Source organism: Epargyreus clarus, unplaced genomic scaffold, assembly GCF_041222505.1.
Source record: "Epargyreus clarus isolate Ecla_fem2 unplaced genomic scaffold, WU_Ecla_fem_2.2 ptg000009l, whole genome shotgun sequence".
NCBI lineage: Eukaryota > Metazoa > Arthropoda > Insecta > Lepidoptera > Hesperiidae > Epargyreus > Epargyreus clarus.
In genome coordinates, this window is record NW_027332217.1 from 3,018,322 (window position 1) to 3,032,341 (window position 14,020).

General features: G+C 34.3%; 1 protein-coding gene across 1 annotated transcript; it reads left to right on the top strand.

Moving 5' to 3' along the window:
• The first annotated feature begins 8,118 nt into the window (after positions 1–8,118).
• LOC140745128 (uncharacterized) lies at positions 8,119–8,962 on the top strand. Its single transcript, XM_073076900.1, has 2 exons — positions 8,119–8,181; positions 8,603–8,962. The coding sequence occupies exons 1-2, from the start codon at positions 8,119–8,121 to the stop codon at positions 8,960–8,962; spliced, it is 423 nt and encodes a 140-aa protein (XP_072933001.1).
• The last annotated feature ends 5,058 nt before the right edge of the window (positions 8,963–14,020 follow it).

Here is a 14,020-nt window from a genome sequence, read left to right on the forward strand (position 1 = left end):
TAAATTGAAGATACTCACATTGTTATACAAACCAGCTGGTGCGGTGTGCATTATTGAATAGTTTCATAAATTAATTGAAATTGTATTTAAAACACCATAACAAAATCAGACCAAATGTTCTAACAACCTGACATTCCTATGGCATGGCTTATTCTTAGGGTTATTACTACTAAACTTATTTGGATATTTTTTTGTATTTGTCTGAGCGCAATAATATCAATGTTGTAAAAGTGCGTCGTATGTAATGAGGTTTAGAAATAGTGGTCATGGCGAAATAAAATATCATCCTTGACTTATTACCACCAATTCGAAATGGTGTCAGTATGAACCAGGTGATCGTTTTTTATGAAAATACTGATAAGGTCCTATCTACAGCCTTATATATTTAACTTTGAAATAAACCCCATAAACGATAAATAATGTAAAATTAATTAAACGAACAATTACATAGGATTCATGTGTAAGTTTCAGATAAAGGAAGACAAACAAAGTGAAGTTATCCATCCATAAATGCGCTTTAGATGGTCGTAGCCAACTGGAGAAGTTAAAAAAGCCAGCGATGATGAGCAACGAAGCCGAAGTATTTCCAGATGTAGTCCGAGAGTTTGTTATGACCAGCACCGCAGCCGAGGTATTTCCAGATATAGCTCGAGAACTTGTTATGATCAGTACCGCAGCCGAAATATTTCCAGATATAGTCCGAGAGCTTGTTATGATCAGCACTGCAGCCGAAGTGCCAGATATAGTCCGAGAGCTTGTTATGATCAGCACTGCAGCCGAAGTATTTCCACACATAGTCTGAGAACTTGTTATGATCAGCATCGCGGCCGAAGTTTCTTTAGAAAAGATCGCAAGCCATTCATTACGGGAAATGTGTTAAGTCCCAACGTATCTACGTGATAATGAAAGAAGAGGGAAATCGACAGACTATTCATTATTATAATTTAAGGTCGAATAATAATGAAAATCTTAATCAAGATTGCTTTTGTTAAAGAAAATCTGTTAAAGCAAAATGAACAACTCGTGTCTACGTTACTGCACTTGAATAATCACCTGAAACGAAAAGTATTCGTTCCTTACAGAAGTGATACTAAAAGTACAGTGCTTTATAAATCAAAATACCTACTCTTTTTCTACTGATTATTTTTGGAAGATTTTGCAAAAGTCCTTAAGAGATTATGGTTTCCTATTCCGCACAAAATAATGTTTCTGAAGAGTTTTATGAACGTGAAAATAAGAAGATAAAGAGATAGATAAGATAGATAAGAAATAAGAAGATAGATGAGAGAATATAGAGAAGAGATAAACACAGCAGCACGTTATCAAAAATAGACTAAAGGACAATTAGACTAACGAAGTAATATATAATAGATTAGATATATGAAATATGAAATATGTAGATTTATATGATATAAAATATGTAAGTAGTGAAAACATTTTAAGTTACAATTTTGTCAACGTGATCACAATAGTAAATCAGGAAAATCAAAATATAACCTAAGTTTGGAGTTGATACTGAATTCAAAGTGTACTTTATAACAAAGAATACCCCATACTTGGTACTTCACTTGCTCGAAATGGTAGAACATACAGAATTATACTATGTGTAATTAAACCTTTGCTGATCCTGTTTACTCTTTTAAGTGATAATTAACATTTAAAGACAATAGATAGTTTATATCTTTTTATTATTTCAAATAACATATTGTACTAAATGTTATATGAATGATGAGGTAGTAATGTTTTATTTGAATGGAGCATATAATTACATTTTACTTTTATAAGATGAGTACAAATAATGTTTATAATGATATTTACGATACGTGTATATAACATACGTATATATTCATGCAATTATTTTAATGAAATTTATGATATTGAATAATGAGAAGTAACAGTGTAAGGATATCTATACTGTCTACATATCACATGAGCTTGGTCCATGAGAGAGCATGTTCCATGCATGAGTGTTATGTGACAAATTTAGATATCTCTTAACTTAGTGATTAACCATAGGGATAGAATAGTGGTAGCGATATATAATTTCATAGCATAATAAAATACGTATGTTTATGTATATGTGTTCATTTTATTGATGTGAAATTGAAATGGAATTTAAGTTCAGACAAAAATGTAATTTTATGATCCTTTTTATTAAATAATATAGAAATAGTGATTTAACTTTAAATAATTGGAAGACCATATTTATACGAGTATAAAATAAGTGATGTAAACAGTTAACACGTTAAATTAATTGGCACAAATTACCTATATACCTTGACACAAATATCTTGCGATATTAGTTAACTTATTCCAAGACTAAATAGACGAATCAAACCCCAGGCCATATTACAAAGTCTACGGATATTGGGCTAATTAAAATATAGTAGGGTTTTAGATATATTTAACTGTACAAAATATTCATCATAGGCTTATGGAATATTTATTTTTAGAAGCAAGTGTTTTTATGATACAACTAATACGGATTAACAACAGATTAATTGAAAAAAAAAAAAAAGATTTGATACTGATATCAGTCTATTTGGCGAAAGAAAGGAATGGTATTTATGTTACAGTTCTATGATAAAGATCGCGATTGTGATTTATGGAGAAAATTATCAATAATTGACTCTTACGCATCACAGTCTCATTATGAGTAGACCATAGAAAGTTATTGTAAATATTTTCTATAAATAATGTGCGTAAGACAAAATTACTGACATGCACGCAAAACCCACTGAAATTCCCTGAGCAAATCGGAACTTACTTGCAATAATAAAAATTAATTCCAGCTAAATTATATTTTATCTGAAACATAAGAAGACTTAAAGTGAAAGTCAGTGCTAATGATGAAATAATTAAGAGAACAGTTTCCGAGTTATTTCAAGAAGGCGTTGATGGATATAAGGAGCCAGGACACAAGTTTAAAAAAAAAAAGTTGAAGACAGATTTTGTGTTCAAGGCGGAAATAATGATTTTAGTGGAATATTAGAAATAAACTTTACACCTTAAGATAGGGAAGAAAGATGGGGGTTTCCACGGATCTCTTTCCTTCGAAGAGTCAATCCATTGATAGAGGTACATCATACTCAACATCGATAGAGGCTTTTGTGACGTCAAGTGGACATTCTATATCTATTATGATAAAAATGAAGCAAACATACGATTAGGTAAAGGTCGATAATGAAACTGCAGAATGATGAACACAAATAGAATTGTTTAATTTTAATCGATTTTTGAAGGAGGTGGTTCTACGTTTGACTATATATTGTTGGAGTTCATGCTGTACCGGCAAAATGTCAGAGGTTCATGTCAACTGTATATTTTAACGAGTCCGAGACGCCAATAAGTTAACACGCAGTAGATACTTCGTGAAAGTGTGTAGTCCAGACGGCGTTATAAAGCTGACTGACGTGGGGAACGGGAAGGAACCGAGCGAATGCGTCTTGCGGAAATTGTTAGTAAAGATACGAGCGAAACGATCCAATAAGATATTTTGCTGGAAAGGAGTATGGGTCATATAAATTAAATGTGATTGCTAATGCTAATTCTAATAATGTGAAAAATCAAAAATAAAATAACCAACGGCTAAGATTTGGATTAAATGTGAAGATGCTGAAGGCTTGTATCTTCATCGAAAATAAAGTAAATTCAAGATATGTCACCAACGAAGAATCAACAAAATACTTAGATAAAAATTGTTGTGGCTCGAAATTGTTTAAGAGAAGAGAAGAAGCGGCATTTAAAAACTTTAAAAATAGATTTATGGGATCTAAGACTTCCTTGGATATGGAACCATTCTTTGGATATGAACTAAACTGGCAGGATTTTATTTTATTCAGGACCTATCAGAGTATGAGTTAGGTGTAATAATTACATATGCCATGAAGGACCGTTCTGAACAACACTAATTATGGCTTCACGCACTCTAGAGAATAATAATGTACGAATAAATTGACAAAGAAGCTTTTGCCTTTGGATTAAAGTAATCAGTATTAAGCAAGGATATTAATAGTTAATGCCGATTTTCTCAAATAGATGGACAATTCTTGCAACATCGATGGTTACCTTAGTGAGTGTTTTGAGGACATTCAAAGAACGAACAGCCGACAACAATTCGCTGAAAAATAGATTTATTAAAAATTATCGATGGAAATAGTAAAGATGAAAAAGTAATAGCTGAATACTTCTATATTACGGAAAGTCATGTAGGTCAAAGTCATTAAGATAGAGCAAATTATAAGTGAATGTAAGCTGCGTCAATGATGAGAAACAATCATCCGAAAAATTTAGAAAACATGAATCGTACTGGACAGACTTTGGAATATATTGATTTTGCTAAATTTTATATGAAGATCCATTTTTTGTACTGGTTGATAGCTACAACAAAAATAATCTCAGAGGGAATCACCTATTTGTGGTGTTGTACCACACATATATTTTTTTTTTTAAATATTTGCCTTGGTCTTTCAATAAGTTTTAGTTTCAGAGAATGAACTACTTCTAACCCCAATGTTACCTTCCGAAAGATGACAAAGGTAGGCAATGTAGGGAAGCGAAGAAGGGGAGCGTCCTGCACTAAAATGCAGATAGTCAGGGCATCTTAAGCCGTCTACCGACCCACAAACGGACAACATCGTAAGATTGGCTTGATTGGATGAGAACAGTGCGAGATCGGGACTTGTGTAAGACTAATGGAAAAGCTGACATCCAGCAGTGGATGGCGAATTGAAGAGAAAAATAAACGAGCATTGGTTTGGAAGAATCTATTAAACAGGAATAATAATATTTCACAATCTTACGAGTACTGAGTCAAGCGGAGATTACCATTAATATTCTTCTACAAATAAAAAAAACAAATAAAAAAAAAACACCGGTTGAGATGCTAAATGGTCGAAAGTATTGTACTGCGATCTCAGATAGGTATACTTCGAGATGCACAATCAAATAACGCTGACCAGCAGTCAGAAGTTTGATGTATTAAATAACGAGGGGACTCGTTACTTTGTCGGATGGCCGAATGTTACAGGCACATCGCATTGATCCATTTATATTGCTGGTTGTTAATACTTTACGTCACTCATTAAATACTTTTCTATTTTATATTTTAGAATGTGGAGTCTTGCTTTGAGTCATAAAATGTCAGCTGATATTTGCAATGTCTTTTATAATGAAGATATGATAAAATAATGGTGGATAAAGATGTATTAACGTAAATGTTGATGATTATGGAAGAATATATTGTATTTCTGGAATTCCTTCTGAGCGTTTTAATAAAAGGTTTATAAAAAAGAATTAGTCCCCCATCTTGAAGCATTCGCCATGTTAGCTTTAGAATGACGTCACTAAACTAAAGCATATGCACATATAAAATAGACCACACTAGTAACAAACGTGTCCTAAAATAGTTTATATTAAAATATCCGCGACCCGCGTGGCGGAGCGATCACCATACCGGTCTGACGCGCAGAGGGTCCCGGGTTCGATCCCCGGTCAGACAGAAATCTAAATGATGAATTTAGGTTTCTGTTTCTGGGTCTGGGTATTTGTGTATTTGTCTTTGTGTGTGTCCATGGCACCCACGATACAGGGAATCCTAGTGTGGTCTGTGAGTGTAGAAAACGTTACTGTTCTTTAATTGATTCTTAGATTGAAATTATGTACCTAAAACAATACTTGCCATTCATTCTTATAATTATGGTTTCCGAAATATCAAAATTTTGTCAACCATCACTAAAAGTTCTGTTTCCAAATAGAATATGCACGGTTTCATTATCTTGTAGTAATGTTTCTAAAAAAAATAAAATGCATAATGTAAATTGAAAAAAACATAATTAACATACAAGTATATAAACCAGTTCTCATAACTCTTTCTTATAATCATCAAAAGGTTTCCCGGTGGATAAGGAAAATAAGTGTTCTGAGCCTTATTGCTACGAGTACATACATGAAAATGCGTGTGGTTATTTTGATTTCTACTGTTTTTGCCTTCACATTGGCAAGGAAAGATACTCCGGTAAGTCGTCATATATATGTATGTATATTGAAACATCTTTGTCATTTTATTACCTAATTGCAGAGAGTTAAGTTTTGATGGTGATAGAATCCTTATTTGTAGTTCGACTCCGGAGGCGCCATGCCTATTCTGTCTTATAACAGTACTGTTAAATGTCGCTGTATTTAGCTTAGACGGGTGAGGTAAGAGAGACTTACTTGGATATGGAAGGAAGACATACAGTCATATTCGAGATGTTCCAACTTGGTACTCAAATGGCCGCATTTGTGGCCATTCTCAGGTAGAAATCTAATCTTATCTAGGGGTTTATTACAGAATATTTAGTTTATTATCTGGACGGCAGTAGCTACAGATTTTATTTATTTAATTAATTGGAACGGTTTCTCATTTACAAAAATTAATAAAAATAATTAAACTAATCATTAAAATATTATTAAAATAATAGTATAAACTTAAAAGTAAAATTGTAAAATACATAAAATTAAATACAAAGGCCATTTTTAATTAAATATAAAATGATTGAGTCTGGTTTAAGGTGCCGTATAATTATATAGATTCTACAATCTGAAACTTGAATTTACAGTGAAATATATGAATTCAAATACTAAAATCCGACAATTCATTTGGCGTGCCAGAGACTAAGACATACATACATACCTTTTGTTGTTTACGAGGGGGAAACCTTCAAAAGATACCCGACATCTTAGGGAGCGTCGCCGTGTTATATGAGATTTACCGCACTAAAACCCCCCACGGTGGCCGTCCTCAACGCTTGTTGGAGAACTCTGGGATCTCCGTCGGCACACAACCGAAGTCCTCCAAGTACGATGACCCGATCGGACTCAGTTTTCGCTCCTCCCTCATCATGTGGTGTTTACGACGTTACGCGACCACACATACCGCCGCTTCCGGGGTCGCTTGCTAAACGGTTCGAGCTCTCACTCCTTTTAGTCGCCTCTTACGTCAGGCAGGGGGTACCGTAGCCCTATCCTAGTCCATGGACTACAGACATACATAACTACGAAAGTCATTACCCTCTGCTGTTGGGCAAATATACAGCTACAGGTTCCAACATCACACAATAATGTAAAGTTACATGTTAAGTGAATATGTAATACATCCCATATTTAATACAGAATTAAAGATATAAAAGGATTTTACGTATGTTTTTCATGTAAATAGGTAGGTACTAATTAAAATGTGATTAACGATTCCTATACTTTATGTTTTTAGACGTAAGCGGAAACTGAGATGCTTTATTAATATTAATTATCTTTATATTACAAATAAAACTATAATATAAAAACTAAGGACTAACACCCAAATTAAACCGGTTTTCGATCTTGAAATTATGCATACGAATTCCTTATAATGACACAAATAGTAGATAAACTAATCTTTATTAAACGGATCTTTATTAAAACCAGTATATTTTAGCCGAAGGTTTAGAGAGTAAGGTGGAACCTTTATTGTATATGAACTCGAGAACAAAACTCTTAATAATATTCTCAAATTTACTACTACTACAACTACTAAGATACTACTGTACAATTTACATTCTACTTTCCTTTCTGCACGGAGGCCTATTCTCAGCGGTAGACTATTGAAATAATCGATACGAGAATTATTTTCTCATTTCTACACAAAATTCTCTAAATATAAATTTTTGAATCTTTAATATTCTCCTCAGAAAACCCTTTCATTTGATACTAATGGAGCTAAATAAAAAGAATTGGTCGGCCACGGCCAAATATACTAAAACAGATTATTTTAAATATTATTTACCTATCGAAAATAATATTAATCGTTCGTTCTTATAAATATCATTACCACAGTGGTTTTCAAAAACTATAATTTTATCAACTATCACTAAAAGTAACTTTTGGTTGCAAAAAGAGGTAACACAACAGCGTTATCTATTTATCCTTATAATTAAAATGCATAATGTAAAGTAGAAAAACATACTCAAGATACAATCGGTAGGTATATCTACAATTATATATAGCAGTTGTTTTAGATCCTTTCTCATAAATTTTCAAGTTTGCATGCTAGAAAAGAGAAATACTTAATGTAAAAGTTACTACACTATGCGATACATAAAAATGCGTTTGGTTATTTTAATTTGTGCAGTATTTGCCATTACATTGGCAAAAAAGGATACTCAAGTAAGTCGTCATTACGTTGTAACATTTTCGTAATTTTTATTAACCGACCGACCCAACTGATTCTACAACTTTTAAAAATACGTAATTTTTAAAAGTTGTAGAATCAGTTGGGTTTGACTCCAGCGGCACCACCGCTACACCCATTTCTACGTAATACCAATAGTGTTAAGCGCTGCTGTGTTCCACTTTAAAGGATGTGGTAAGAAAGACATACTTATCCGAGGCGTCCCTAGTTAATCCTCAGGGTCAGCAAAGCACCTGTGGCCGTCCTCAGCTAGGACATTAATCTTATCTAGGGTTGATTATAGATGTCCATGGGCGGCAGTAGTCACTTACCATCAGGTGGAATGCATGCTCATTCAATAGCATTACTTATAAGGCCAGTTAGCGTAGAAGTAACCTAACTGTTCTTTTATTTCAGGAAGAGGTCGTAGTAAAGCCAGATTCTCTGCCCAACGTTCTAAAGATAAAACACAAATGTGAGATCGAGACGAATCCTCCTCCAGAGGCCTTCAAGAATATGCTAAAAGCAACTTACGAGAATGAAGCAGCTTTACACTTTAGCTACTGTTACTTAACACACACTGGCTATGTCAGTGAAGATGGACACTTCGTCGTCTCCAAACTGATTAGTGTTATCAAAGAGCAGTACCCCAAAGAAGAAGAGTTGATAAAAACTATGATAGAGTGCAACAAATTGAATGGAAAGGACCCTGTAGACACGTTGCGTGTGTTTATTGATTGTTTTAGAGAAAATTCGCCTATTGTATTCACCCTCTAATGTATTAATCTTGTCTTAATCTTCGGTACTATTAAATGCATTTAAGGGTTTAGAATTCTCTAGGTATTTTTATAATTTTTAAATGTATAAGGTAGCGAAACTTTTAGTCCAGCGGTTGGCAACTTTATTGGCAAAATGGCATATAGTAGGTATACGAGGTAATGGCAGGCCGCATTCAAAATTGATTGGTGAAAAAAGGCGTCATAAAATTTGCATTATAATTTGAAGTAATACGGGCATAGATTAGTAAAGATAACTTGCTCCTAGCAGGAAAATGTACATAACCTTTTGACAATTGTCACTGTCAATGACAATTATTTTCGTGTTTGAAAAATATTAAAAGAATGTAGTTTTTAGATCATTTACTAATGAAGCGATATTTCTTCGCACTCTTTCTTCGATTTCGTGTCTTAACTGCGCATGTCGGGATTATTCCGCGTAAATTACACCACGACAGCCATTAAACGGCTGACAGAATTGTCAACTGTTTAAGTCATTTAATGGCTTCCTTCAATTACGGAGGAGGCGCTGAGATATCTATACTTATCTACGAATACGGGTGAGATATTTGGTTCTAGGTACACGGGCCGCACGGAGAGCTTCAAGGAAGGCCCGCGGGTCGCAATAAGAGTATCGCGGGGCGCCGGTAGCCGACCGCTGCTGAAGTCTATCACTCACTCATATTATCAATCAATAATATTATTAATCAACGTGTAAAATTTAAAATAAACAATATTGCAAAAAAAGTACAAATATTGCCTTGATTTCTAAAGTCATCCTTAGCATTATTCATGCGTATATTACATATGTATGTAACTTACATACCTTTGTTTTCGATCACATCTTGCGCATTTATCAGAAGTTTCGAGTAAGGATGCAAAAGGGATGTATACCACGATATTTGTGCAATGAAGAGTTAACATGAAACATATAAATGGCAGTATAAAAGTAAAATGAGGAACAAAGGAAGCGTTGCTTCAATTAATTTGAACCCGAGACCACGGGTTGTTCACGTCTGAGCGCTTAAAGGATTATATCGCATTTTCTGCAAAGAGGACTACAATTTGACATTCTACGTTTTCGGTAAAATTAAATAGATTCCTGAGACTTTAGCGCTGGAGACTTCAAATATTCTTACGCTGAAAATAAAATGCAAGTAATCCAAAAACTGATGTTATCACATCACATTTATTCATATACCTGATCACATATTTACTGGTTGTTGATAAATAAGTGGTCCGAGACTCAACCCGCACTTCTGATTTTTCAAAGTTATGTGCGTTTTAGAAATGAATTATCACTTGCTTAAAGGGTGAAGGAAAACATCATGTGATATCTTTAAAAAAAGAAAGAAAAGCTTTCAACTGTATGTGAAGTGTTGATGACGATGATGATAGATAATTTACGTCTTTTTTAATACTTTTTACAGTGTTTATGTAGAATTAAAAAATATATATATTATTTTTGAAATCCTTTCTGAGGGTTTTAGCAGTTAAGAACCATTTTGGCCAATTATTTTAATGACAAGCATAAACACTTTATTACGCTTATATGAGGAACTTTCAATATTTTTTAGTATTTATTAACGTTATTTCGAGATAGAGATCTCCTGACAAAAATATGTAATAATGAATAAATATGTATATATATATATATATATATATTGGTTTTGTACCCACTGGTGTATAAGATATGCTTTATCAGTTAGTGTTACTTTTATGCCGTACAGATCGCTATTAAAAGAAAGAAAGAGATACCTTTATTCCACAATTTTAATGGCACAAAATAAAGGTAGGTACATTTAATTAATTGGAACTTAGGATTACTCGCCATCTGACTTTGCTAAAGTATAAGTGCTAAAGGGATTATAACTCAATTTACTCTGAAGGGCATTTTGTAACTTTAGTATTTTATTAGTATTGAAAATGTTCTCTCTTTAGTCAATTCATTCTAAAGATGGCTAAATGAGAAATAATTCCAAGCGCTCATGTCATCATCAACCCCTTATTGTCCCACTGCTGGGCACGTCTCCTCTCAGAATGAGAAGGATTAGGCCATAGTCCATCGCGCTGGCCAAGTGCGTATTAGTAGACTTCACATACCTTTGGGTTTTTTTTATAAATCTTTCAGGTTTCCTCACGATGTTTTCCTCCACCGTTTAAGCAAGTGATAATTAATTTCTAATACGCACATAATTTTGAAAAATCAGAAGTGCGTGCCTGGGATTTGGCCCTCGGACCCCACAATCGAGAGACCGAGTTTCTTATCCTATCACTGCTTCATCGCTCATGTATTCTTTGCTTTTTGGTGCCCTACTTTTTTAATTAAAGAAGAAACAATGCATGCAGTCCAACTAATGGTAAGTAATCAGTGCTCAATACAAGCTATGGCTACCAAAATAGCCCCAGATACAATTCTAGTCCAAGTCGAGGTCCATAGATGCGTTGCGATGCTACCCCTAATAAGACTAATTTAGGGCACTTGAATACTTTTTAAGATCGGTTAGAATCGGGAAAATACCTTAGTAAGTTGGCCGCTTGTTGCTAAATTAATGATTTTAACTTAAATTATATGAAAATTATTTGTATTTACTGCAGAGAATAATGCTTTTGAAGCTTATGTATGTCTCTGTCTTTGGCTCGCACTACAACCGACTTGACAGATTTTAATATAGGGGTGTCGTAAGGCTTGTCTTAATCGTGCGACTAATATGTTTTATTAGTTTTAATATTTTAAATATGTATAATGAACACTTATGTATGCCTTACTCGCTTATCGCTGTGAGTGAAACACTACAGCCTAATGATTCGCAAGTGTGACGTAACTCTTATGTACGCCGCCGGCTTTTTAGGATCAACACGGAACTTTGTTGTTTAATAGTGTAAATATATTTGTTTTTTTTAAATAATTAATTCATAAGTTTATTTTGCTCGCTTATCGCCGTGGGTGAAACACTACAGCCTAATGATCCGCAAGTGTGACGTACATGTTGTGTACGCCGCCGGCTTGTTAGGATCAACGCGGAATTTTGTTGTTTCATGGTGAAAATATATTTAATGTTTTTTTAAGTATAATTAATTCTTACCTATGTACATTTTGCTCGCTTATCGCCGTGGGTGAAACACTACAGCCTAATGATTCGCAAGTGTGACGTACATCTTGTGTACGCCGCCGGCTTGTTAAGATCAACGCGGAACTTTGTTGTTTCATAATGTTCATATGTTTTATTATTTTTAAATATTATTATTCCTTATGTAAAATTTACTCGCTTATCGCCGAGAGTGCAACACTATTGTCTAATGATTCGCAAGTGTGACGTACATCTTGTGTACGCCGCCGGCTTGTTAGGATCAACGCGGAACTTTGTTGTTTCATGGTGTATTTAGTAATTAGAGGAATTTCTTATGTTTATCTTACGGTTATTTGAGCGGCCCGTGGAAGGGCACGCCAAATGTTTGGTTTGCTAACTCTAGGGAGAGTTTAGGGGAATTAGCGCGTAGAATATTATATTGTAGCGATAACAAAATCTTTTTAATTTTTCTTTTAAGATTAAATTGCTATTTTGTCGTCAAACTTTTATAGTCCCACTGTTGGGAACGGGTCTCCTTACAAAGTTTTAGGCCATAGTCCATCACGTTGGTCAAGTGCAAATTGATAGACGTTATACACTTTTTAAAGCTTTTTTTTTCTCGGGTGTGGGTAAGCTTGGAGTTATGTTAGTAATAGTAGTACACCTGTATATAAAATTTGCTATGATTTGGTAAGTAGTAAATAGGTATGAAATTATAACGGAAAAATTGTAAACGAAAATTATACTAACTTTTTTTATATAAATCCCACTGTTAATTTTGATTTCAAAATCTGTATAATCTCATGTATCGCAGATGTAAAGAAATGATTCCATTTATTTTTTTACAGATCATTGATCATAATTATCATCGTAGCATGTACTATTCTCATTCAATTTATTTAAAGGCCCAGGTGCGTTGAATATAACCCTCTTTAAATACTTTCAAGAAATTATAATTTATATTACTAAAGAATTTAGGAAAGTAATTTATCATATTCTAAAATAAATTACATACTAATGCATCAGGTGAAACAATCAGTCAACAAAACTCATCATGGCTGTATATCACCGCATACGAGAAAAGTTATACTATACGAGGCTTAAGAAATTCATTAGCACACGCATACGCTGGCTTAAAATTACTCGCTGCGAAGTTGTTATTACCATGTAACATCTTAAAATAAAATAAAATCATTAAAAAAATAGATAACTATTACATTGAAATAAATATTCATCCGGTCCAGTACAGTTCAGAGTCGAGTCCAGTTTCGCCTAGGCGAGTCCAAAGTCGAAACCAGTCCAGTTCAGTCCTGCCCAAATTCTAGTCCAGCTCAGAGCCTAGTCCAGTCTAGAGTCAAATCGAGTCCATTCAAGTCGAGTCCAGAGTCGGGTCAAGTCTAACCTCGAGTTCGCGTACGCAGTCGCTAGCTCAGAATTACTCGATGCGAAAGGACACGCTCACATTTGTACTTAACCTTTAAATATTCATCCATTTCAGAGTCGAGTCCAGTTCAGTTCAATTCAGTCCAGAGTCGAGTCCAGTCCAGACTCGAGTTGAGTTGGACCGGGTAGCCGGATGGAAACTTGTAATCTCATCAGTTTAAAATACATTTGAAAATAAATTTTACAACCGTCTCACTTACGAGGTAAGCACTGTTAAAATATTACCCTGTTAAATCCGTCAGGTAACCCCTCAATCCGTCAGCGAAACATCTTGACGGAATACATCATTGCAAACGAGAAAAGTTTTATTGGCGAGACCTTCAGAAATTCATTAGCGCACGCAGACGCTGGCTCGGAATTACTCGCTGCGAAGCGGTAATAAAAACTTCTGGTAATTCCGAAGTGCTTCGGTTGAAACGGGGAAGTGTGAAGCGAGTACGCATTTTAGGGATTAGTTCCGGTGCGTGGAATCAGTTTAAGGTTGGTATTAGTTTTCATGTACCGATTTATTATGTTTTGGCGATTATCTGATTTCATATATCCGG